The 26,855-nt window shown below is 51.6% G+C and overlaps 1 protein-coding gene across 3 annotated transcripts in view; it reads left to right on the top strand.

The window, feature by feature from the left end:
- The window catches only part of Tbc1d9b (TBC1 domain family member 9B), a 41,790-nt gene extending 20,330 nt beyond the window's left edge, over positions 1–21,460 (top strand). For 2 of the 3 annotated variants that reach the window (XM_052758071.1, XM_052758073.1), the window contains 16 exons: positions 1,105–1,317; positions 2,871–3,032; positions 3,478–3,628; positions 4,190–4,404; positions 7,023–7,140; positions 8,324–8,609; positions 9,453–9,582; positions 9,712–9,810; positions 10,711–10,779; positions 12,474–12,714; positions 13,070–13,135; positions 14,809–14,880; positions 15,152–15,202; positions 18,602–18,661; positions 19,224–19,330; positions 20,126–21,460. In XM_052758071.1, coding sequence (XP_052614031.1) covers positions 1,105–1,317; positions 2,871–3,032; positions 3,478–3,628; positions 4,190–4,404; positions 7,023–7,140; positions 8,324–8,609; positions 9,453–9,582; positions 9,712–9,810; positions 10,711–10,779; positions 12,474–12,714; positions 13,070–13,135; positions 14,809–14,880; positions 15,152–15,202; positions 18,602–18,661; positions 19,224–19,330; positions 20,126–20,842 — 2,757 coding nt within the window. In that variant the 3' untranslated portion in view covers positions 20,843–21,460. The remainder of the gene's footprint in view (positions 1–1,104; positions 1,318–2,870; positions 3,033–3,477; positions 3,629–4,189; positions 4,405–7,022; positions 7,141–8,323; positions 8,610–9,452; positions 9,583–9,711; positions 9,811–10,710; positions 10,780–12,473; positions 12,715–13,069; positions 13,136–14,808; positions 14,881–15,151; positions 15,203–18,601; positions 18,662–19,223; positions 19,331–20,125) is intronic. The other variant, XM_052758072.1, reaches the window with a different exon arrangement.
- Positions 21,461–26,855: the final 5,395 nt, after the last annotated feature.

Raw genomic sequence — 26,855 nt, 5'->3', positions numbered from 1 at the left:
GTACAGCCAGAAAAACTAAAAATGACGGGCAGGTGTGGTGATCCCCTGCCTAGGATCCTCCAGCATCTTCTGTGCTCAGGAAACCCCCAACTGCCTCTTGTGACCTCTTAGGACCTTCAGTATACCATCTAGCCACCTCGGGCCTCCACACACTGCAGGCTGTACATGTGGCCACGCATACAGTCAGCTCATACATGCACATGCCGCGTGCATGCACACACACCATATATATGACACACAAATCTGTTCCTACACATACACATATATCCACCACACATTCACATATATACTCTACATATACTTTCACACATGTAAATACCCATATATGTCCCACAGATGTGCACACTCATATGCTTACTTATTCATCACATATAAATGCTGACACACCGCACTCCTCAGTCCATTCTAGCTCCTGCAGCCTCCTCCAGTCCACCTTATGCACACCTCAGAGTGGTTGTCTTGCACTCTGACCAGGCTTTTGCCCACCTCTTTACCTGATGAGACCAGGTCACAGCGCAGTCAGGGCTCCCCAAAGACATTCTCGGTAAGCAAGCAGCCCGTGACTTCCCAGCCTTCCTTGTTGCCAACAGTGACCCCTCATGACCAGGCCTAGCTGGAGCCGGGCTCTACTCCCTGAAAGGCTGCCCCAAGTCTTCACACCTGTGCCTCTCTTCCTACACAGTGCAGTCAGAGCAATGCCTTGGGAGAAGCTGCCAGCAAGTGCTCCCTGGGTACAGGGGCTCTGGGCAGCCTTGCCTTTGAGGGGCTGTTCATATGCTTTAGAGGACACAGCTAATGGGTCACCTCTTGAAAAGCCAGTAGGGACAGCAGCTGTGCTAAGCATTTACATTTTACATTGTCGTCATCGTCGTCACAGAGGCCATGGGAGGCCATTGCACTCACCCTTCTGTGACACAGACTTCAATACACAAGTATCTTGCTCAAGATCACAAGTGGCCATGGCAGGAAATGAATCCCGCTGGGCCACTCAGTGCCCTACTGCACTGTGCCCAGGAGAGGGCGCCCTAAGGCCACTGTGGTTCAGCACACCCAGCTCTGCATCCTAAGATGCAGACACCCCAAAACGTTCTTTTGCTGCCTTAGGTGACCATTGTCGAGAAAGCTGACAGCTCCAGCGTCCTGCCCAGCCCTCTGTCTATCAGCACCAAGAGTAAAATGACCTTCCTGTTTGCCAACCTGAAAGACCGTGACTTCCTGGTTCAGAGGATCTCTGACTTCCTCCAGAAAACACCATCCAAGCAGCTAGCCAGCAACACTGGGGGAACAAAGGCCAGCGTTGCGGACCCAGCCCCAGAGGTAAGGAGGCCACTCAGGAACCGCAGGGCCAGAGCCAAAGGAAGAGCCTCCAGGTGCAGCCGTCTGCTCCCCCCTGAGCCTAAACCTGTGGTGCATGCTGTGGGTGCCGTGCTGGAGGGTGAGCACAGAACAATCCTGCTACAAAGAACTACCTGAGCCAAGTACAGTGGCATATCCCTGTAATCCTAACACTTCATGGGCTGAGATAGGAAGATCACAAGTTCAAAGACAGCCAGAACTGGTAAGAGCCTGTCTGAGAAACTAAGGACCAGGGATGTAGCATGCACGTGGCCCTAGGTTCCGTCCCCAGCGTCACCAAAGAGAAAGGAAGGGAGGTGGTGGCGCTGCCCCACCTTCACAGGGCTTAATACCTGGAGTGACAGGGCCAGAGTCATCGTTGGCTCGTCCAGCCTGGTACTTCATTTCTGCTAGGTGCCAGCTGTCCCTCCAGACACCATGAATAGGACGGTGACCAAGTCAGACAAAACACACGCTCTCATGCTCAGCATGGTGGCCAGTTTGTAATCCCAGAACCTGGAAGTCAGACGCAAGAGGAGCACAAGTTCAAGGCTAGCCTGATACATACAGCAAGTTCTGGAACAGCCATGACCCCATAGGGAGACCCTGTCTGGAAAAGGAAAGGGGAAGGGGGCTGGAGGGATGCTCTACCGTTAAGGGCGTTCCCTACTCTTCTGGAAGATCTGAGTTTAGTACCCAGCACCCATTAGGCAGCTCACAACTACCTATAACTCCAGCTCCAGGCACCCACAGACACACATTAAATAAAAATTAAATTTAAAGATTTTTTTTGTTTTGGTTTTGTTTTGTTTTTCGAGACAGGGTTTCTCTGTGTAGTTTTGGTGCCTGTCCTGGAGCTCACTCTGTAGACCAGGCTGGCCTTGAACTCACAGAGATCCGCCTGGCTCTGCCTCCCAAGTGCTGGGATTAAAGACGTGCGCCACCACAGCCCGGCGATTTAAAAATATTTTAAAAGACCAAAAACTCATGGAATTTAATATATTCTAGGGCTATGGATAAAAAACACAGGAAAAAAAAAAAAACAAGCAAACCAGAATCCCTTAGAATTCCTTAAGAATTTGAAGGTGAATTTTTCTGTTTCTAAAAGAAACCCTCTGGGCTGGTGAGCTGGCTCCGCAGTTTAAGCGCTTGCCGCTAAGCCTGGTGACCTGAGTGATCCTGGGAGTCCACATGGTGGAAGGAGAGAGCTGACTTCACAGGTTGTCCTCTGACCTGCACTCACACAAAATGTGGAGCCGGCCTCCTACAGGCTTAATGCCGCAGGATGCGAGTTCATGAAGAGCTGAGCAGCACCGGGGGGAAGAGCCAGTTGCCTGTGACAGGCCCCAGCTGGCTAGCATGGGTGGCTTTGGTTTCAGGCAACCAGAGAGGAAATGCAGGCTCCATCTGCAGCCTCGCACTTGGCCCCGGCTGACCCTTGGAGGCCTCTTTGCTCCACTTTTTGGGTGGTTGTGCACATCAGAGGCCACTGGGTGGCTCAGTTAGGCACTTTCCCCCCTTGTTGTATTTTCTAGTCTCTCCCAGCTCCTCAGGAGGCACCAGAACCACCCACCAGCCCATCCTCTCCCCTCAGCTGCCCTCCGAGTTTCAGTACACAGGAGGTTCCTACTACTTCCCAGGGCCTGCTCAAAGTCTTCCAGAAAAACTCACCCATGGAGGACCTTGGTGCCAAAGGGGTAAGCCTTGCGCAGCGGCGCTTCAGCTCATGCTGAGACCTCAGAGGAAGGCCGGAGCCATCTCTGGGCTAAGCCTTTGTGGCTAGCACCATCCCTCGTGGCTTATCAGGGTGGGCATGCCCTCTTGGTCTGCACTGGGCAGTGTCTCAGGTAGACCCAGGACTTGGGGACAGACATTGCCTGCCCTGTGTTGTGGGGTGCTTTTCCTCAGGGACCCTGGGCCTCTAACAGGAAGGGCCCTCTGCTGCTGAAGAACTGGGGGGGGAGGGGACTAAGTCCTCATAGCTTCTTTTACCGTGATGACTCTGAAACCTGAGTTTGCGGCAGCCCTCCACAGGTAATCTACATAGTAGGCCGCCAGCCTTGCTCAGGGGTGGGAGACCTGCCACCCAGGCCTCAGCACTGAGACTCTCTTCAGCTCCACACTCCACGTTCCCTCCCTCAGGCCAAGGAGAAGATGAAGGAGGAATCCTGGAACATCCACTTCTTTGAGTACGGGCGTGGCATGTGCATGTACCGAACAGCCAAGACTCGGGAGCTGGTCCTGAAGGGCATTCCCGAGAGCCTCCGAGGGGAGCTTTGGCTCCTCTTCTCTGGTGAGTGTGGCTCCGTTGCCCCCAGCCTTGGCTTGGCCACTCTTAGCCCCCAGAGTTCTCTGTGTATGATGCACTGGGTGAGCATGTCCCGAGTTTGCATGAGGCCTTGGGGTCCATCCATAACACCAAAGGAAAACTCGCCTCAGGCCAGTTCCTCTGGTCCCTGAGCCAGCCTCCTGCAGTCAGCCAGACAGAGGAGGAGCTGCCAACTCGCTCAGAGAATTGGGAGTAAGGGCCCCAGCGCAGAACAGCGGGTGCCAGCACAGATGCCGTCAGTGGAGAGCAGCACCGTTGAAGGCAGGGCCATCCCCTGACAGGCGGGTTCCCTGGGGACAAGCTCTGCAACACCCATACCGTTGGCTACTTGGAGCACCTTAGAAGACAGGCCAGTTGAGTTTCTTAGACAGAGCAGTCACCAGGGAAGCTTGGCCTCACCCCTTATAACTGATGGGAAAGTTCCCTCTCTCCCACGGGGCGTTTGTGTCTCCAGTCAGCCCCGCCACAGTTGCCCACGTACGGAGAGAAGGAAGAGAAAGAAAACTGCCACCTGTGTCTCCCCAGGGGCCTGGAATGAGATGGTGACCCATCCTGGCTACTATGCTGAGCTCGTAGAGAAGTCCATGGGGAAATACAGCTTGGCCACTGAGGAGATTGAGCGAGACCTCCACCGCTCCATGCCTGAGCACCCCGCTTTCCAGAACGAGCTTGGGATCGCTGCACTTCGGAGGGTGCTGACTGCCTACGCGTTCCGAAACCCTACTATTGGCTACTGCCAGGTAATGGGACTTAGCAGGGACCCCAGGGATAATATCTCCCACCACGGCCTCCCAGGGGCAGGTGCTGGGGGTCTGAGTCTGTGGTGGACTGACACACACAAGACCCGGTCCTTATCCTTGAGGAAGAAAAGCTGTAATTTAGCCAGGCATGATGGCCTGTGCCTATAAGCCTCACACTTGGGAAGATGAAGCAGGAGGATTGCCACAGGTTCACAGTTACCCTGGGCTACAAAGCAAGACTTTGTCTCAAAAACAAATACCTGGTAGTAACACATGCCTGTCATCTGGGAAACCAAGGCAAGAGGATCAGGAGGTGTGGGGGGCCATTCCTTAGCCCCACATTTCCCCAGAGTACTCTTGAGTAGGAGCAGCAGGAATATTAGTTAGAAGGATAGAGAGGGGGAACAAAATACAGGATAGCCTGGTGAGGGCCTGGACCCTTATCCATCGGGCCTGACTGTCTCTGCCCCAGGGTTTTTATAGAGATGCCAAGGGGTGGAACAAAAGACCTCCTCCCCCAGCACAGCCAAGTGCAGACCATCTCAGACACCTGCACCCAGGCCCGTGGTCCAATCCTCCTCTCTGTGCAGACCTGCTGGGTAAAGCCACTAGGAACCCAAAAACGGGCTCCAGCAAGGAGGCAAAGTCACCCACTGCTACGTGGAAAGTTTGAGGCCAGCCTGAGCTACGTGAGACACTGCTCTCTGTGTGTTTGCCTGCTTGCCAGCCTGTGTGAAAAGGAGTTGTAGAGATGGCAAGAGGTTAACGGTGATGCTCTTCTAGAGGACCTGGGTTCAATTTCCAGCACCCACCTCAGGCAGCTCACAACTCCAGGAGATTGGCTGCCTCCTGCCTCCGCAGGCAGGCACTGTACTCACAGGCACACCCACACATGGACACCCATACATGTAGCTTTTTTAAAAGAATAAAATCATGGTGACTGTTCACCTCAGCTCTTTGCCATATAGGAAATTGTCCTCTATGTGTTCCTTGTCTGAGACAGAGCAGAATTTTCTTTACATATGGTAAAGCATACATAATACAAAATTTAGCATTTTAGCCACTATTAAGTGTGTGGTTCAGTGGCATTAAGTACATACACATGTCAGGCAGCCATTGCCACTATCCATCTATAAGAGCATTTCGTCTCCCCACACTAAAACTCTTCTGTCAAACACTACCTTCTCACTCCCACTTTCCCACCTGCCCCTGCGCTCGCTCTCCCTGATGCCTCAGAAGCTGATTGTTCTATGTACCTCGTGCAAATGTTAGCATGCCGAATGAAAAAAAGGAGGACATGACTGCTCCTGTGTGGTAGAGAAAGTTTCTTGTAGATATGAGGGAGAGCACAGCCAAAGGCATCTGGAAGGGTCCAGACTGAATTGGGCCAGCAGAATAAACCTGGCCATGAGAGGAGAGAGAGTGGGGGGGAGAGAGAGGAAGAGGAGAGTGGGGGGGAGAGAGAGGAAGAAGAGAGAGTGGGGGGGAGAGAGAGGAAGAGGAGAGTGGGGGGGAGAGAGAGGAAGAAGAGAGAGTGGGGGGGGGAGAGAGAGGAAGAAGAGGAGAGGGGGAGAGAGAGGAAGAAGAGAGAGTGGGGGGGAGAGAGGGGGAACCAAGGGGAGCCGAGGACCAGGAGACCAAGACCACATGGCTGAGGTTACATGAGGGTCAGAGGCTGGGGGAAGGGAAGCAGAAGCCCATCCCCCGGGAGAGAGAGGTTGAGGGTAGGGGGTGGGGTTAAAAGTGCTAGGAGGAGCCACAGGTACTGAGTGAGACTTGTCCCGGGTTTCTTTGAGACCTAACACACAGTTATCCTTTTGCATCTGGCTTTTCACCTACTGTCCCCAAGAGCCATCACACTGCAGCGTGAGTCAGAATTTTCTTCCTTTTTAAGGCTGGATAATATTCTGCTGTGGCTATGTGTGATTTCTCTCTCTTTAACGTCCATATTCCCACGGCAACTGCACTGCTATACATTGCAGTCAGTGGTTCACAAGAGTCCGGTTCCTCTCTCACACCTGCTGGTTTTACAGACACGGGTGTACTGTCTCACTGAGATTTTGATTGACATTTCTGGTGGCTTTTGTCTTTGAATCTGTGGGCTTTCCTAGCCAGGTCAGATGGCTTTCTGTTGGCCTTTGCTTGTATCTGGATTTCAAGGACACCAGTTTCCTAAAACTCAGTTGCTGTTAAGACCAGTGTTCTGCACAATGCTACCAATTCATGGAGGCCAGCAGATCGGCCTAAAGTCATTTTTAAAGTAACTTACCCTCTTCAAAACTTCTTTTTGTTATCAGCCAATGTTGTGTGTACACCCCTCCCCACTGCAGGGTCCTGGCTACACACCCCACACATCAGCTTGACCCAGCCCACTCCGTGGAAGTGGTGGCTGATGTCACTGCCTCTGTCTTCCTAATGTCTTCCGACCCACTTTGACGGAGCTCGCTGGCTGTTTCTGTCTCATTGATTTCTTGCAAATTGGCTTGTTGGCAAATTTCCCAGGGTTGGTCGAGGTCTGTCTGTTATTGCTGGACTCTGGACCTTCTTGAAGGGGCAGACCACTTGGCTCTGTGGCCAGCAGTGTGAGACAAACACACCCCACTGTCTCTACCCGGCAGGCAATGAACATCGTGACCTCGGTGCTCCTGCTCTATGGCAGTGAGGAGGAAGCCTTCTGGCTACTGGTGGCCCTGTGTGAGCGTATGCTGCCCGACTACTACAACACCAGGGTAGTGGGTGAGTGTCCCCAGAGCGCCCTTGCCTGAGCCTCCGCCTGCTCAGGCGCTCCACGGGTTGGCTGCCCTTCCCCTCGCAGGCTCTCCCCTGAGCAGTTCCCTGCACCTCACAGCCATCATGCAGGCTCCCACCTGGCAGACTAGAAACTGGACAGGGATCATGCCTGGAAGAAGAGAAGAAAGAGCAGACTCCCAGCCCTCTGCCTCCAGGCCCAGCTCCCACCTAGACTGCAGGGGCCTCCCAGGATGGCCAGAGTGAGATCAGAGGACAGCCCACATCCGGGGGATCTTAAAAGCCCACGAGAGCCCAGCTCTCCATCCAGCTTTCCCATCCCTTTGCTATAGAAATGTCAAGTATCAGAACTAGAGGATGTGGTCTACCCTGTGTCCCAGTGGTCCAGCTACTACTCTCAGGCACTCCAGTAAAACCTGTGTCGTGAAAAGGAAATAAACTTACTGATCTATTTCGGCATATCTGTGTTTAGCTCTTGGCTGTCCTCTGCTGTTTGGTGTCTAGGGTCACCAGTGGGGTCCTTCAGCTTTGCATGTGTTCCCAGCATTAGGATGGGGACAGTCACTGCTTGCTTTCTCTTGTTTCTAGGAGGGTAAAGATCAGCATTTCCCAAGAGTCAGCCTGCTGTATCCATAGGTTCTGTGTCTGTGGATTCAGCCAAGCTCTGACCAGAAATGCACGGAGGCAACTCCATCTGCACTGAGCACGCCCAGCTCCATCCCTGTTGTCCTTCTCTAGACACTACATAAACACTGAATAGCTTTTTGCAGTACTGCACTGTAGTAAATATTAGGAATCATCCAGAAGTAACTTACAGTGTACAGGAGGGTGTGCCTAGGTTCTGAGAAACCCTGCTCTAAGCACCAGGAAATTTTGGTGTCTGAAAGAATGCTAGAAACACCCTCATGGATGCCAAGGGACCACTGTCTATTGGAACAAATGCTTCCTTTCACACAGTGGTAGAGAAGCTATAGGAAGAATGATTACAAAGCTGCTTTTTCTGTTTTCTACATATGCCCACCCTTCTGGCCCTCCCTGTAAGCAGAGCTGGCAGGGTTGAGGTTGGACAGGAACCAGGCAGTGTCCCTGTACCCCAGGCCCTGAGATTCTACAGAGGTCTGCTGAAGCCCCTGGAGTTGTGTTCATACTCACCCTACTGTGCCTCCCTCAGGAGCCCTCGTAGACCAAGGCATCTTTGAAGAGCTCACCAGAGACATCCTGCCCCGACTGTCAGAGAAGATGCAGGAGCTGGGCGTGATCTCCAGCATCTCGCTGTCCTGGTTCCTGACCCTCTTCCTCAGCGTCATGCCCTTCGAGAGCGCCGTGGTCATTGTGGACTGCTTTTTCTATGAGGGCATCAAGGTGATCTTGCAGGTGGCCCTGGCCGTGCTGGATGCCAACATGGATCAGCTGCTGGACTGCAGTGACGAGGGCGAGGCCATGACCGTGCTGGGAAGGTGACCACGCTGGGGGCTACTCCTGCTTCCGGGGAGCTGGCAGCAGAGCTCCTCCCCTCCCCAGCCCTCAGTCAGCATCCCGTGCTGTGCTCCAATGCCAGACTAGGTTGAGAGATTGCAACCACTAGGTTGCAGGAGGCAGCTGTCCTGGTGGGACAAAGTGCCGCTGAGGTGATGAGAGCTGGGAGCACACAGAAGAGGCCAGTGGGCCTGCCTGTTGAGCAGCCCAGGGCTGGAGGGACCTGCAGAACTGGTGGGGTAGTTGTCTTCCTCCTTCAAGCTAATGTGACTCTTGGTCCCTGATGGTGAAGACTCTTGGCTATGGCCGGGTTTCGTGCTTATGTCCTACAATGGGGAGATTGAGCCCCTCCTCAGGAGCAGGAATCTGACTAGGGATGGGATATGCCCACTGGGCTGGGTCGGAACCAGAAAGCCTCTCCTGCCTGAGTGTCAGGCTCGTCCTAGAGAGCCTAGGAGAGTGGGAAGGCCTGGCTGGCCCAGACTAGCCAGCCAGAGCAAGACCCTGTCCCTGGAGAAACTGTGCACTGCGTAGTTCTTCCTGGTCAGACCCTGGTGACCAGAGAGGGAGCACATTGTCCCCAAACTGGGTAGGCTCTGCAATCCACAGGCCACTAGAAGACAGCCTGGTATCCTCAGGGTTAGTGCTCAAGCGTGAGTGGACACCAAGGTATTTTCTCTGCTACCCTGATGGGAGCTCCCAGCCTAATAGAGGCCCCAACAGCCACACCAGCACCTTCCTGCAGGATTCCCAGGCCTGAACTCTGCCCCAGTGCTTGCCTGTGGCTGATGGGGGCCTATTCTGCTGTCATTTGATCTTTGCAGATATCTGGACAATGTGGTCAACAAACAGAGCATTTCTCCACCTATCCCACACCTCCACGCCCTGCTGACCAGTGGAGATGACCCTCCTGCAGAGGTGGACATCTTTGACCTTCTGAAAGTTTCCTATGAGGTTAGCTCCCAGCAGAGTTAGCCTGGCCAGGCTGTTCCCCAGGGCCTTTGGTTTGGGGTGAGCATAAGCCAGTGTGGCTGGGCCTTCACGCTCTGCCTTTGGTCTCACGGATTCTCCTTTGGCCTGTAGAAGTTCAGCAGCCTGAGGGCTGACGACATTGAACAGATGCGGTTTAAACAGAGGCTGAAGGTGATCCAGTCCTTGGAAGACACAGCCAAGAGGAGCGTGGTATGGTCACTGGCAAAGGGGCTGCAGGGCTGACCTGAGTAGATGGCTGTACCCTCTCCAGCCCCACCCCTCCCTGAGCAGGGTGCAGGAGTCAACACGTGCCCTATCCCTGCAGTGTCATGGCCAGTGTCACGGCCAGGATGCAGTGTGGGCCTGGAATCCCACAGCATGGGTACTAGTGTGGGGAGATAGGGAGAGGCCCTTGTCACTTGGTGGGAGTTGTCTCTTTCACCTTGTGTGCTGAGGCCGAGGGCCTTCTGGGTTCAGTCCTTCCAAGCTGGTTTTGCTGTGAGCGTCACCTCTGTCCTGGACAGTGACTCTCCACCACTCCGCCCAGCCCACACTGCGTGCTCCTGAAGCCCTTGTCCTTGTCTCTGCGGAGGGTGTACCATTCCTGCCACTCCATGCTCTGTTTAAACCTGTTCTTGGTCTCTGTCCATGTGGAGTCAGGGACCTCTGGCTTTGCCTCCATATTCCCAACCCTACCTTCAGGGTTATAGAACACTCAGGGCACTTTGCTCACAAGCAACAGACATGACCAGCCCTGACTAACTGAAGAAAAAAGACCTGACTGACAAGTTATAGGACACCTTCCGGGTGCCTGGAGCTAAGTGGCCATCCTTCACCCTGTGTCCCTTAATGGGTCCTTCAGGAGAGAATGAGCCCCTCTTAAGGAGAGAAAGGCCCAGGGAGTGGGAACTGACTGGCAGGTGGCGGCAAAGGGTGAGCACATACGTGTGGACCCACCTTCATGTGCTTGGCCACTGATGGCAGCCAGAGGACAGATCACACACCCCCTTTGCCCCGTCCACATGAGAACTCTTGCAGAGCAAGCATCTTGTTAGTACTGCGGCAGGAACTTGGGGCCCTCCAGTACCACCATTTCATCTTTCCTTCTAGGTCCGAGCCATTCCGGGGGATATTGGCTTCTCCATTGAAGAGCTGGAGGATCTTTACATGGTGTTCAAGGTGACAGCCACGTGCAGGGGCGGGTGGAGTCCCCCAGCTAGTCTGCTAAGTGCGTCCTCGGCACAGCAGCTCCTAGCCGGAAATCCGTTGTCTTCAGTTGCAGTTACTGTGGACCATGTGTGCTAGAACTTAGTCCTTCTTGGCATTAGACAAGAGTGTGACATGAGCACCTCAGGTGTCACTCTGGAGCCAGGCACCACGGTTTTGGAGAAGGGTCTCTCACTGGCCAAGAGCTCACCAAGTAGGCTAGGCTGGCTGGCCAGTGAGCCCAGGGCTCCCCCTGCCTCCCCTCACAGCATTGTGATTCCAAGTGCACAGTACCACATGCAGCTTGGGTTTGGTTCGTTTTTGTTTTATTAGCTTTTCGAGACAGGGTTTCTCTGTGTACCCTCCTAGAACTTGCTCTGTAGACCAGGCTAGCCTCTAACTCAGCGATCTGCCTGCCTCTGCCTCCTAGTGCTGGGATTAAAGGTGTTCTTACATTTACTTGTGTGTGTGTGTGTGTGTGTGTGTGTGTGTGTGTGTGTGTGTGTGTGTGTGTGCGTGTGCGCCATGGTGCACGTATAGAGGGCATGCAGGAGACACCTTGTGAGAATAGGTGCTCTCGTTTTTCTGTGTGTTCCCAGGATCAAGCTCAGGACATTCTGTTTGGCGGCAAGCACCTCTATTCCCTGAGCTGTCTCGGCAGCCCCACACACCCAGATTTTTTATGCAGGTTCTAGGGACCAAAGTCAGCTTCTCATGCCTGCATGGCAAGCAGTTTAGTGACTGGACTCCAATAGAGCACCTTTAAATAGCAAAAACAAACAAACAAAAACCTCTCAAACCAACCCACGTAGAGGACAGCATGCATCCAGCCATTTCACCGAAAAGTTAGGCAGCTTCAGGCATGGATGGATCAAGGTGCTGAAACCCGCTGTGGCTGCTGATCGGTGAACGGCTGGGCTGCTTTTCCGGTAGAGCGATAGACAGGACTGTCTTGAGCAGCTCCTGGATCATGCTTTCAGTGACTGCAGTGGAAACAGGATTTTCTTTCCTTGTAGTTTTAGCAAAGACACAGTCAGTCGTTGGGATGATTCAACCTAGGTGCGGTGGCTAAGGGATAGTGTGGGCTGCCAGACCAGTGATGGTGGACAGTTACAAGGCAGCCTTGTAATCCCTGCCCTGAGGGTGAGTCAGTTGAGTTTCTGCACACAAACTCAGGTTCACCCAAAGGAGGGAAAGGACACTGGGAGAAAGGCCAGGAGAGAGGTTCACACCGCCCTCTGGTTTGGGTTTTGGTTTTTGTTGTTGGTTGGTTGGTTGGTTGGTTGGTTGGTGACTGACTGAGTGAGTGAGTAGTCGAGTGTTTATTCTGTTTGTTTTTGAACTGGGTTTTCTTTGTGTTGCCCAAACTTGCTTCAAACTGAACTCTTAGGGGTCAGTTGATCCTCCTGCCTCAGCTTCCTGAGTGCTGAAACTGTGGGTGCATATTGCCAGTTCCTGTGGTCCTTTCCAGCTGCCTGGGGTTCAGTTCCCAAGGTGGCCCACGCTGTCAGAACAGTGGAGTCCATGTGTCCTGTCTGACTCCTATGCTGTGCACTAACGTGAGGGGTCCCTGTGAGCTTGAGGTATCTGGCCAGTGCTCATCACTATAAGACTGCAGATGTGGACAGATCAGGGAAGGCCATCTCACCAGACGGTATCCCCTGCAGGCCAAGCATCTGGCAAGCCAGTACTGGGGTGGTAGCCGCTCAGCAGCCATCCACCGGGACCCCAGCCTGCCCTACCTGGAGCAGTACCGGATCGATGCCAGCCAGTTTCGGGAGCTCTTTGCCAGCCTGACACCCTGGGCCTGTGGCTCTCACACGCCTGTGCTGGCAGGCCGCATGTTCCGCCTCCTGGACCAAAACAAGGACTCACTGATCAACTTCAAGGAGTTTGTGACAGGGATGAGTGAGTGTCTCACCCATCTTTCAAGCACCAGCCAGTGTGTCTGTCCCTCCTGTGGACAGCAGAGGGAGGCCTTGAGCCCTTGCCTTTGACAGAGCTCCGCAGTTTCTTCCTCTGTCCTCCGTCAGTCTGGGTCTCTGGCCCCAAAGAAGGCTAAGCTTTTCCATAGGGTTCAAGGGAAGCAGGAGGCCCAGGGCTCATTTGAGCCTCCCTAGAGACCTGGCTAAGGAGGTGCCGGGCTGTCCCAGACTGTGGAGTCACCACTAGAACCCACAGGAAGGGTGTGGGGACACAGCCTGCAATGTGTCCCTGGAGCCTTCTTGCCAAGCATGTCCTCCTCCCCGGCCTTGCTCCACAGGTGGGATGTACCATGGAGACCTCACAGAGAAACTCAAAGCACTCTACAAGCTGCACCTGCCCCCAGGTGAGTACCTTCAGGCTTCCTGCTGTGGCCTCTCTGGGCCCCTCCACTGGCCAGAGCTGGAGATGCACACTGAACTACCAGCGTAGCTCTGAGCATGAGCTAGACGGAAGGGAGGCTCTGAGGCCCAGCATGAGTGAGGGTCTGGGGCTGAGGTCCACCCTGGCTGGTGGTCTGAGCACACAGTCTGAGGAGGGGGAAAGGCCATGAGGAGAGATTCTAGTGGGGCTCCTGGGTCAGGCAGGGCAGCATGACCCAGAGTCCACATCAAGGCAGAAGGCTATGGTGGAGGTCCCAGTGTAACTTAAAATAACTGTTACCCAAAGGTTCCTGTTTATCCCAGGACAGCCTGGGGTACGGCCAAGGCCACCTGCAGATCCTGTCACATGGCCTCATGACAGGGGCCCCACTTCCGGCCTCCAGTGGTGCTGGAGCTGTCCTTAGGATGGAATGTTTCCTGTGGTCTGAGCTAAGGGGGGCGGGGGCTCACAGAAGCTGGCCAGCACATGACCCCAGCAGCCTTCATGTGTGGCCAGAGTTCATCTGACTCAGCAAGAGTGGCCGTAGGGAGAGCCACTAAGAAGGGGCTTTCCCTTAGCAGGAACCAGATTCAAAAAGATGAAAGTGATGGCCCAGGGCATCCTGCTTCCTGTGGTGGAAGCACCCCAGGTTGCCAGTTTGCTTGACTAGGACCTCCCCACCCCCCCACCCCCCAGCAATTCACACACAGTATCTGCCTTCAGAATTGGCCCTGAGGCTTCGGTCAGCACTCCCCTTGCACACCCCAGCCTCTCACTGGGGGCAGGGGTGCCCAGACCTCTAGTCAAAGCTCCCCAGACGATCGCTCTGCTGCAGAGCTGAAGCTGTTGGTGCACAGCTCTCACCTGAGGCTGCCTGGCAGCCGGTGAGGCCGCCTCAGCACCGGGGCTGCCTGCCCACCACCTGAGCCGCCTCGGCCTGCCTCGTCCAGGCCTTGGGATGCTTGGGTCCAACCGTCCTTCTGTGCTTTTGCCCTGTTAATCCTTCCCTGCCCAACCCCACTCCCCACCCCTCCAATGGTAAGATTACATGGACATACAGCCTTTGGGATCTGCAACGTCAGGTTCTGGGTCAGCCAATACCGGCAAATGCAGAGCGTGAGACAGGCTGGGATGTATTGATGTGGTACAGTTGCCCCAGTATAAAGTAAAATTGCCCCAAAGAGATCTGCTGAGCCAGGTCATCGTGGTGGGAAGGTGGCTAAGTTCACCAGGCTCCTGGGTATATGGATTATATTCTTACCCAACACATGTGCTGCATTTCCAAACACAGTGTCCGTGCTGGGGTGTAGCTCAGCCATAGGACAAGTGCTTAACATCTGGGATAACCTAGGGTTCAATCCCCACCCCCCACCCCCACCCCAAAAAAATCCACATTGTTAGAATCAAACTAGTCAGCAAGCACATCTGTGATCCCAGCTCACAGGCTACGGCAGAAGGGTTGAGAATTAGAGGCTGCCTATGCTGCCGAGGAGACTCTGTCTCAAACAAGAATGTGACCACCTATTCAAATGTCAGGTGTTACAACAGGAGGTGTTCAGCCTGGTGGGACATGCGTGGGGGAGGGTGGCCTTTTCTGCTTTGACTAGAAATCACAGTCTTCCCCTGTCCTCACTTGTTCCTTCCGTTGGAACACAGCTCTGATCCCAGAGGAAGCGGAGTCAGCCCTGGAGGCCACCCATTATTTCACAGAGGACAGCCCCTCAGAAGGTGAGCGAGCCGCTGCTGAGACACCCAGGACAACCAGCCTGTGTGGTCTGCAGCCCCCAGTCTTTCCATGGGGCCTCTGCAGGAAGCCAGCAGTCCCAGTGTGGGCTCGGGGAGCATGCCACCCTGGGGTGCTCCCTGGGAGGGCCCTGCAACACTTCCTGGGCCAGGTTGTCCCTGTAGATGTTCTCAACCGTTGTTTCTCTTGCATCTCTGTCTCCCTGGACCTGGGCTTCTCCCTCTGCTCTCTATGCATCCTCTGCTGTCCTTCCAGCATCTCCTCTGGCCTCAGATCTGGATCTTTTCCTGCCCTGGGAGGCGCAAGGTCAGTCCCTGGTGGGCAGGGGCGACCCCTTTGCCTCTAGGCTTTGTCTTCCTTTATTCAGAAGCCTGGAAGCTTTCATGCCCCGGGGACTCTTTGGAACCTCATCCTGTGGGGATAAATCCTGAGAACAACCTGAGAGCAACCAAGAATGGAGCTATTTCTGGTGGGGGCAGTCTGCTATGGATGGTTAATGATGAGGATGCACTACAGCATGCTAGACATGGAGCAAGCCCAGGGCATCACCCCTGCACCCACATGCAAAAATCTCATGTTCATAAGAAAGGGATGCAGAATGCTGTCATTGTGACTGTGAGACAGGTACAAGATGGGGGAGCAGAGACCAGAGGGAGTGGTAGACACTCCCCTTGGGAAACATCGCAGGATTTTCTCATTACAGAAAATACATATGTTGAGTGCCGGTTAGGACTCAGACTTTGCTGCCTGTAAAACTCACTGGGAATATCTGACAAAGTGAAGGGCCATTCTGGGCCCTGGCTGGGATTTGGCAGTTGAGCTGGGCATGTGTAATACGAACCTGGGAGTGTAGCTCAGTGTTTGAGCGCTTGGTTCGCATGTGAGATCCTGGGTTCTATCATGTGCTGCTGGCAGTGAAACCTGGGGCATGATGGTGCATACCCCTAATCCTAATACTCTAGGTAGAGGCCAAGGTGACAGGAGAAACATGCTCAAGGCCAGCCTAGCTCTGTGGTGAATTTTAACAAATAAATGGTCTGGCAAGAGGCTTCAGTGGGTAAAAGCACCTGCTGTCAAACCTGATGACCTGAATCTGACCCCAGAATCGACATGGTGGAGGGAGAGGACAGCTGTCACAAATTATCTTCCGGCCTACACACACGCTTCCTGTCATGCACACCAATATACACATGCATACAATAAATTCTAAGCCAAGTGTGTAAAAACTCACACCTTTAGTCCCAACACTAAGGAGGCAGAAGCAGGCAGATCCATGTGAGTTCAAGGCTAGCCTGGTCTACAAAGAGTTCAGGCCAGCTAGGGCTACATAGTGAGATCTTGTCTCAAAAAAGCAAGACAATAGCCAGGCGGTGGTGATGCATGCCTTTAATCCCAGCACTCAGGAAGCAGATACAGGCGGATGTTCAAGTTCAAGGCCAGCCTGGTCTACAGAGTGAGTTCTAGGACAGCCAGGGCCACACAGAGAAACCCTGTCTCGAAAGCCCTCTCCTCCCCCCCCCCCCCCCCCCCCCCCCCCCCGCCCAAACAACAACAACAAAAAATAACACAACAAAAAGAATTTTTTTAATTAATTTTAAGGATAAGACCTGGGGGTGTAACTAGCTCAGTGGTAGAATTCTTGCCTAGGTTACATATAGCCCCGAGTTCTGTCCCAAGCAATTAAAAAGAAAAAGGTAAACTATACCAAGAACAAGTCGTCTCCCCAGGTGGGTGGCGTATATCAAGGAGGTGACACTGGAGAGAAAATAAACTCGTGTGTCCCAGGCTACCACTGTCCTCTCTGCAGTGTGAAGACTTACTCGAATTTGAACCTGACCTTGAGTTCAAGGTCATAACTTAGAGAGACTGGAGAGATGGCTCAGTGGTCAGGAGCACTGGCTGCTCTTCCAGAAAACCTGAGTTTGATTCCCAGCAGCCACATGGCAGCTCACAACCATCTGTAACTCCAGTTCCGGTGGCTCTGATGCCCTCTTCTGGCCCCATGAGCACCAGGTATGCACATGGCATACATACGTACATGCAGGCAAACACCCATACCTATAAAAAAATTTTTTTTCTTGTTTTATTTTATTTATTTTGGTTTTTTATTTGTTTTTTTTGTTTGTTTGTTTTTGGCGGGTTTTTTTTTTTTTTGGTGGGGGTTGTCTTTTTGAGACAGGGTTTCTCTGTGTAACAGTCCAGGCTGTCCTGGAACTCACTCTGTAGACCAGGCTGACCTCAAACTCACAGAGATACCCTGTCTCTACCTCCCAAGTGCTGGGATTACAGGATGCACCACCCCCACCCCCACCACCTGGTAAATACATTTTTTTAATGTTTAAAAAAAAAGTACAAATTATGCCAGGGGTAGTGGCATACCCTTTGGGCACTTGAGAGGCAGAGGCAAGCAGAGCTCTGTGACTTTGAGCTCTGTGACTGCTTTGATCGATGTGGCAGGTTCACTGAATTCAGGGCTACGTTGTGAAACCTATGTAAAAACGAAAAGAAAAATACAAGTTCAAGAGGCCAGTGAAACTTCTGTTACACTCAAAGTCTGGGCAAACCAGGATGCCCTAAGGTTGTTCTACCTTCTCCTAGGAGAGGCCTTGGGGTACACAGGCCTGTCCTGGGGCCCCACATAGCCCTGAGGCAACAGGGCTCCTATTCCACAGTGAGAACCTGATCCTGGAGATAGCTGTCTTTCATTGCTACCAGCATGGTCCCGGAGGACGGCCCAGAGCTGGGATCTGCCTGATGTCATCCCTTGGGGTCCTCCAGCAGGCCTTTTGGAGGACTTCAAGTTCAGGTTCATACATGTATAGTGCAGTGTGTGCCCACTTCAGCACATGCAGCACTTCATGAAATACCAGATGAAGGGACCAGCGAGATGGCTTAGCAGGAAAGAGCACTTGCTGCCTCTCAGTCCCTAGGACTCATGGTAGAAAGAAAGAACCAGTTTCCACAAGGTGTCCTCTGACCTCTGTGGATGCACTGTAGCATGTATACTCACTCACAGTAAATGAATGAATGAATGTAAAGAACAAACAGGGCCGGGCAGTGGTGGCACATGCCTTTAATCCCAGCACTCGGGAGGCAGAGCCAGGCGGATCTCTGTGAGTTCGAGGCTAGCCTGGGCTACAGAGTGAGTTCCAGGAAAGGTGCAAAGCTACACAGGGAAACCCTGTCTCGAAAAAACAAAACAAAACAAACAAACAAACAAAAGAACAAACAGAACATAGTAGGCTGAACACAAGGTCCTGTACAAAACCTCTGCTGGTGCGACAGTCTCAGGGGAGGAAGCACTCCCTTGAGTGCGACCCTTTGTGTAGCAGAGGTCATTAGTTGTCACCTTTGTTCCACAGTGCACGTCATCATTCACTGGGAAGCCACATGGTGAGGCTTGCTTTCTTTTGAAAACACGGACATAACGTTTGTATGCGGGGCTGGGAATGGAGCCCAGGGCCTGCAGCTTGCTGAGCATAATAGACTCGCATTGAGCCAAGTCCCCGGCAACTGGCCTTCCTTAACTGCAGTGGAGTGAAGACATGACCAGCTCTCTCTTGCCACAGTGTTCAAGGCTGGGACCAGGCAAGCAGCAGGGCAGCATGGGACCTACAGGGACTGGTCTGCAGAACCACAGGTGTGACCTGTAAGGGCCTCGGGGTTTGTAGTCAAAGAATGTTCTCTGTTCTCTTCCTGGTGTAGAAGCACTACCCCAGGAGCAGCAGGAAGGAAGTGGAAGTGAGGACATCCAAGAAAGAAGAGGTACAGCCATTCTGCTGGCAGTCCCAGGGCAGCAGGACCTGGGGACCCCTGCTTCTTACATTCCCTCCTCAGTCACCATGGGATGGCAAGTGTGTGCCCTGACAGAGGGTTGATGCCTCAGTACATAGCCTGGCTCACCTGCTGCCCTGGGCCCCAGGCCAATGCACTCTAGCATGCAGCCAGGGCTCCCTCCATGCAGTCCACGGCACTCTGGTGTGCGGCCAGGGCTCCATACAGTCCGCTGCACTCTAGCCTGCAGCCAGGGCTCCATGCAGTCCGCTGCACTCTGGTGTGCAGCCAGGGCTCCCTCCTCACAGCAGCCTCTCTCCAACCTTGGGGAAGACAGGTTTGGGCCCTTCATCAACTTAAGTCCAAACTACCTCCATTAATTTAGGAGAGAGCTGTGGGTGTTGGGGGTGTTTTCAACCACTCCCTAAATGCCTGAGCATTTTGTAATAGGACCCAAGTAACCTCAGGTCAGGGTGCAGCCCACCCTGCTACCAGCCCACAGCCTGCTTTCTCCATTGACAGACGGGTTTAATCTCTTTCTCTCAACTCGCAGAGGAGAAGGGGACCAGCCCTCCTGACTACCGACACTACCTTCGAATATGGGCTAAGGAGAAAGAGGCTCAGAAGGAAACCATTAAGGACCTTCCCAAGATGAACCAGGTAGACTCAATCAGCATCTACAGCACGTGTTTCTAAAGAATTCTGTGTGCTTCCTACGACTTTTACTCTAGCAGTCTCCTGTGGGTCAGATTCTCTTCCCTCTCTATAGCGCCTCTTAGTCCTGAACGGCCGTTAGTGAAGATTCCAGAAAAGTAAAAAGCTATTTCTTGGACAGAATGGTGTTTCCATGGTAACCACCTCCTTAGGTTGAATCAGTATCCATAATCCACAGAAGCACTGGGGAAAGTTAGTCTCCAATAGCCAGAGACCCAACACACTGAAGAGCACTCCAGTGGCCCAATCCAGACCATGATGTTTTTACAAACACCCAACCAACCCTCAGGTTGAACTTCACCCCAGCTGTGCCCTTCTAGAGAAGGCCCTGCATTCTAAGTACTTTTACACACAGGCCTTAAGAATGGGCACACAACCAGGCAATGGTGGCGCATGCCTTTAATCCCAGCACTCAGGAGGCAGAGGCAGGCAGATACCTGTGAGTTCGAGGCCAGCCTGGTCTACAGAGTGAGTTCCAGGACAGCCAGAGCTGTTCCAGAGAAACCCTGTCTCAAAAAAACCAAAGGGGGAGGGGTGGGGAAGCATGTGGGAAGAAAGGCTTTGAAAGGACTGTGTAGCACTGGTCACTCTCCTTCCCAAACCTCAGTTTCCTAACCTGGGAATGATAAGGCGGGGGCTTGTGGTATCAAAATCCCAGCACCAGTTAGAATAGCCTGTATCTTCAGTCAGCACAGCTCCCCATCCATAACCACCTGTCTTCCTTCTGGCTTTCTCCCTAAGGAGCAATTCATTGAGCTGTGTAAGACCCTTTACAACATGTTTAGCGAAGACCCCATGGAACAGGACTTGTATCATGCCATTGCCACCGTGGCCAGCCTTCTGCTCCGCATTGGTGAGGTGGGGAAGAAGTTTTCGGCCCGGACAGCCAAGAAGCCCAGGAATGGTGCCCACGGCGGGGACCACAGCAGTGCCACAGAGGAGGATGAACCACCCCTACCCAAACCTCATCAGGACCCAACACAGGAATGTCAGCCACCAGCTGCAGGGGACCCCCAGGCCAAAGCCAGCGGTGACACTCATCTTGGGAAAGCATTGCAGGACAATCATGTGATAGCAGAGGGCGGCAGTGGTGAGGGGCAGGGCTCTCCTTCTCTCCTGTTGTCTGATGACGAAACCAAAGATGACATGTCCATGTCCTCCTACTCAGTGGTCAGCACAGGCTCCCTGCAGTGTGAGGACCTCACCGATGACACGGTGCTGGTGGGAGGGGAAGCCTGTAGCCCCACCGCTGCCGCCACCTCGCGTAGCGGGGGCACCGTGGACACAGACTGGTGCATTTCCTTCGAGCAGATCCTGGCCTCCATCCTAACAGAGTCTGTGCTGGTGAACTTCTTTGAGAAGAGGGTAGACATCGGACTCAAGATCAAGGACCAAAAGAAAGTGGAGAGGCAGTTCAGCACCTCCAGTGACCATGAGCCCCCTGGGGTCTTGAGCTGAGCTGCGAAACGGAAGCCGGTCTCTGTCTCCTTCCCTTTATCCCGTTTGGTTTTCTCCTTGAAGACACCTGTTCTTGAAGCAGGGTGTCGTAGAAGCAAAGGTCAGGTCAGTGCAGACCCAGTTGCCTTACAAGGATTCCCAAGGAGGCCAAGGCACCCTGGTCCTCCCTCGGCTGGGAACCTGGAGAACCTCCCTGAGCCTGCTGTTCCCATAGCATTAGAGGCTTTTGGATCTGCACCTGCCTGCTTCTTACCCCTGCACCCCATGCTGTGCACACACTACACCAGTGCTCCATCTCTGGAAAGACCTACAGCCACTCGGCCCGGTGACCCAGCTGTCACTTGGTCATGTGCTTGGGCTCCAAAGGATGGAACCTTCTAGGCTCCCTCTGAAGTTCTTCAGCCTGAGCCTGGGTCTTAGGACTGAGGAACTCAGTATCTGATGCACGGGCAGGAGCTTCGTACTGCACTCCTAATTTATGAAGTTTCCATTCCTCCTCATCGTTAACTTTAAAGCACATCCCTCAGGTCCTCCTCTCTTCCCTTGTCCTCATTCGAGTTGGCTAAAACTCACACTGTGCTCAATGCCTTAATAAATCCCTAAAAGAAAGAAAAAGCACACTGTGTACAGTGCCTCCCTGTGGCCCTGAACCACTACCCCAACCTTACTTCTCCCCAAATTAGGTGTGTGGCCCAGAAAGCATTGTGGGAGTTCAGGGTACCTGGCTGCCATAGTAGGTGGGGGGACTGCAAGACCCTCCATGGTGCATGGTAATTGTGGTCACAGGTCTTAGGCTCAGTGTCCAAAGGTGTGTGCAGTATAGTGGACATATCCTCAGGCCTAGGCCACACCAAGTTGTCAGCCTCTGGCTCAAGAAGCAGATACATGGTCAGAGGGGAACCTCGTGGGTTGAGCCAGAACAGGACTCAGCCGTGAGGCACCCTGGCTGTGTTAGAGCAGCAGATGTGGATCATAAACATCCATTTGCCCATGAGCTGCTCTTGCTTCTACTAGCAAATGGATCTTGGGACTTTTAAAAAATGTGAGAGTGCCAGGTGTGGTGGCACATCTGTAACCCTGCCCTTGAGAATGAGGCAGAACAGTTGCTTCATTTGAGGCCAGCCTAGGCTATGTATTGAGAGCCTGTCTCAAAGAGCCAGAATAAATAAGATGGCATTAGGTGTTATTTACAATAATACCGTAAAATTTAATTAATCCCAGCACCCATGTAAAAGCTGGGTATGGCCATGCCCACCCGTACCACAGTGCTGGTGGTCAGAAAGGTAGCCTAGCCACATGGCCAACTTCAGGCTCAGTGAGACCCTCTCAAGGGAATCACGCAGTGATGAAGCAGGATGCCCAACATGCTCACCTGGCCTCTACCCACACCATTACACACTTAAGAAATAAAAACTTTTCGATTTGTTTAAAATACAAATGGGTGATTTCTAGTAAACTTGCTGAGTTAGCATCTCCTCGACACAATTCTGAGTCATTTCTGTCACCCCAAGAAGACCCCTTGGATCGACTTACAGTAGATCCCTGTACTGACTCCCATACATTTCAACAAAATGTATGATTTTGGCATTGGTAGCACACGCCTTTAATCCCAGCACTCAGGAGGCAGAGGCAGGAGGATCTCTGAGAGTTCAAGGCCAGCCTGGTCTACAAAGCAAGTTCTAGGACAACCAGGACTACACAGAAAAATCCTGTCTTCAAAAACCAAACCAAAACAAACAAACAAACAAAAAAAAAAAACCAAAAATGCCAAGTAAGAAACAGGTATGGGGATATGTGTTAATCTCAGCACTAGGAGGCACAGACAAGAATGTCTTGTGATTTTGAGGCCAGCCTGGTCTACACAGTTTTAGGCCAGCAGGATTACGTGGTTAGAACTTGTCTCAAGAAAAAAAGCAGTCCAAGGGACTGAAGAGATGTCTCAGTAGTAAAGAGCACTTGCTACTCTTATAGAGGACTCAGATTTGGTTCCTAGCACCCACATGGCTTGAAACTATCCAGCTCTAAGGGGATCCGATGCCCTCATACATATAAAATAGGTAAATATTTAAAATGTAAACAATCTTTTTTCACAATGGATCTTTTGTTGTTTGTTTTTTGACAGGGTCTCACTATAAATCTCAATCTGGCCTATAACTTGCTATGTAGACCAGACTGGCCTTACGAATTTTTAAAAATATGTTTCTTAGCCAGGTTTAGTAGCACACACCTTTGATCCCAGCACTCGGGAGGCAGAGGCAGGCAGACCTCTGTGAGTTCGAAGCCAGTCTGGTCTACAAAGTGAGTTCCAGGACAGCCAGGACTATCACACAGAAAAGCCCTGTCTCGAAAAATAAAAAAACTGCACACACACACACACACACACACACACACACACACACACACACATTTATTTAATCGCGCTCTGGCGAGAAGACAACTTGCAGGAGTTGGGTCCCTCCTTCCACATGTAGGTCCAAGGGATTGAATTCAGGTCAACTTTGACAGCACACTTTTACCTACTGTGATGATTTGAGAATAGCCTCCATAGGCTGGTATGTTTGAATGCTTGGTCCCCACCATGCTTTTATTCTACTTTCATTAAGCATAAAGTGTTCTTTGTAGATGCAGAAATGCATTTTCTCTCAATCACAATAGTTCAAATGTGAAAATGATGATCAACCAAATATAAAGCACAACATTCAGAACTTGCTACAGAAAATGAATTGGCACCATGGCTTGTATTTGACACTCAGAGGCAGGTGGAAAAATGGGATGGATCCCCATGTGCTCAGAGGCATCCTTTTGGCTGGAGATAGCAAATAGGAAACATGTTTTAGGTGATTGGTTTGGAGGCAAACTTGAGCCTTCAGTGGTTGGTTTTGGAGGCATCGCAAAAATAGAGAAGCTTGATAGACCCCAGATGCAGAGTTCTACCTTCTCGAGTGGGCGCCCCAAGAGCCCAGACTCCGGTCCAGTTGATACAAACAGCACGAGGTTTATTGAAGAAGAGGCTGTACAGTCGGGCTCCCCTTGTCCTGAGGGCAAGAGTCGCATCGTACTGCAGCCACATAGGTACTTTTAAAGGAAAAACCCACAAAAGCCACAAGATTACAATTCCCATACAATTTCGTTTCGATTGATTTATGTCTAGAGGCTAACTTCACAAGATCATGGTCTGATCACAGAGTGATCACAGAGTGGGTACAGTCACGCATGCACATTCTTCCTGAAACCTCAAGGCGGGTATCAGGGTGGGAGTGAAGTTTACACAAAGATCACAGTGGTCCTTCCTGGAACACTTGCAATTATCCCAGTCACAGTTGAGCGCATCTCTTAATAGAAATCTCTTTATATTGTTACATTGTGGCAGGGGGGGTAGTTGAGTAATGGCTGAGTCAGGTTGCCCTTGGAACTAGCTTTTTTTAGTTCCTCATTCTCCTGGGGCTTGGGGGGGTGTAAGCCTGAAGGGTTAGGGTCTTTCAAGCTGACTGTCACTGGCCAGTCCTCCTGGTCTCAGGCAACTGCTGGAGAGATTTGGGGATGACTTTGGGGCCTGGTTACTACAGAGTTTGAGAGTCACAACTCTACAGTCACACATTGCATGGCTACTATGATCCTTCTGATCTCTCAGTCCAGCATACAGTTTATTTATCAAATAGCACTGTAATGCAATAACTTTAAGAAATGTTACATGTATGGGTCTTTTGCTTGCATATATGTCTGTGTACCACAAGCATGCCTGATGCCTCTGGAGGTCAGAAGAGGGTGATGGATCCCCTGGAGCTGAAATTACAGATGGTTGTGAGCTGCTATGTGGGTGCTGGGAACTGAACCTAGGTCCTCTGCAAGAGCAGAAAATGCTCTTAACTGCTAAGTTCTCTCTCCAGCCCCAGGGTTTCTCTGTGTAGCTTTGTGCCTTCCCTGGAACTCACTCTGTAGCCTAGGTGGGCCTCGAACTCACAGAGATCTGCTTGGCTCTGCCTCCCGAGTGCTGGGATTAAAGGCGTGCACCACCACTGCCCAGCTTCCAGACCCATTTTTAAGTGAAGATTTTATATTTATGTATTTTGTGGGCTGGAGAGATAGCTCAGTGGTTAAGAGCACCGACTGCTCTTCCAGAGGTCCTGAGTTCAATTCCCAGCAACCACATGGTGGCTCACAACCACTTGTAATGAGATCTGGTGCCCTCTTCAGACCTGCAGGGACACATGCAGTCAGAACACTGTATACGTAATAAATAAAAAAAAAAAAAAAAAAAAAAAAAAAAAAAAAAAGAATATGTATTTTGTATTTTTTTTTGAGACAGGGTTTCTCTGTGTAACAGCCTTAGCTGTCCTGGAACTTACTTTTATGACCAGGCTAGCCTCAAATTCACAGAGATCCGCCTGTCTCTGCCTCCTAAATGTTGGTATTAAAGGCGTGTGCCACCACATTCAAGTAATTTGATGTAACATTAAACAAAGGAATTAAGGGGAGATTCCACATCATAAAATCTCTCTCCACAAAACATTTTTTTTTTCAAGACAGGGTTTCTCACTTAGTAGATCAGGCTGGCCTTGAACTCATAGATCTGCCTGCCTCTGCCTCCCAAGTACTGGGATTAAAGGTGTGTGCCACCACTGTCCAGCTGCAAAAATTAATTTCTAAATGGGTCAGTGTGACAAATGTAGTCATGTCTAACTACACATCACGTCTAATTCCTATTGTAGGAACAGGCAATGGAATTAAAGAGAAAGCCAGCTTCACAATCACTGCCTCAAAGAAATAACACATGTAGGAATTCTTTTTGGAATGTAAAAAAAAAAAAAAAAAAAAAAAAAAAAAAAAAAGCTTATTGCTACTTCAATACCCAGAAAGTTGAATTCACATATCCACCACCACAAAAAAAAAAAAAAAAAAAAACACGTAACTGAGTTGAAACTAGGGGGGGAAATAGCTTCATATCCTCTTTTGTGACTCATTTGCCAACATTCCATCCTACCTCCTCTCCTTTCTAAATCGTACTATCGTCACAATTAAACCTGTTTTACTTATATACACACATATTACAGACTTTGATGTATGTGGGGGAACGTGCAGATCTAGAGTTTTGTTTGTTTTATTTTTTAAATATTTATTTATTTGTATGTACAAGTGATCTGTTTGCATGTATGCCTGTATTACAGAAGAGGGCACCAGATCCCATTATAGATGGTTGCGAGCCACCATGTGGTTGCTGGGAATTGAACTCGGGACCTCTGGAAGAGTAGCCGGTGCTCTTAACCACTGAGCCATCTCTCTAGCCCTCTTCCTTTCTTTTCTGAAGTTGGGTCACCTCACTTATATTACACTTTCCAAGTCCATCCATTTTCTTACAAGGTTGAGGATCTCGTGTGTATCCCAGGCTGGCCTCAAACTCTGTAGCAGATGGCCTTTAACTTGTCACCCTGCCTCCTTTTTTGAGTGCTGGGATTACAGTCATGCACCAGCTTTAATTGAAAACAAAACAAAAACAAGATAGTTTATAATGTCTGGCATGCTAGTGAGCCTTAAGGGTAGCTACTCCGACTTCCAGAGTGGAGCTTTGTCCAAGGACTGCAGTAGAGGGTGGTTTTCGTTCTCAGCTGGATCTAGCAAGTGCCTGTGTTTGTAGAATTATCCGTTCTCGGGCAATTTCGGAGTTTGGCTCAAAGAATAACTTAACAACCCACCCTGGCCCAACACCAGCTTTTGCAAACCCCAACCCCAGCTTCCACGCCCCTTTTATCTCACAAGGGCAAGAGAAGGATGTAGGTAAAGGAGGTAGGTGGCAGCTGAGGGCTCTATCAGAAAGACTGGTTTAGAAAAACCACCGTCACTGCTCGGAATCAGGGGGGCCAAAGTGAAGGACCAGACGCCCAAGCACAAAGGAACACCGGCTCCTTTTTGAGGCTTGAAGAGGCCTCCGTGACCACCGAGATGAGCAGGGGGCTAGAGCGGCTCGAGAGCTTGCAGGGGCGGGGCCAACGTGGTCTGAGAGACGCCCAAGGACATG

This window comes from Peromyscus californicus, unplaced genomic scaffold (assembly GCF_007827085.1).
Source record: "Peromyscus californicus insignis strain IS unplaced genomic scaffold, ASM782708v3 Scaffold_3__1_contigs__length_106647218, whole genome shotgun sequence".
NCBI classification, from domain to species: Eukaryota; Metazoa; Chordata; class Mammalia; order Rodentia; family Cricetidae; genus Peromyscus; species Peromyscus californicus.
This window is presented reverse-complemented; position numbering and strand designations above follow the sequence as displayed.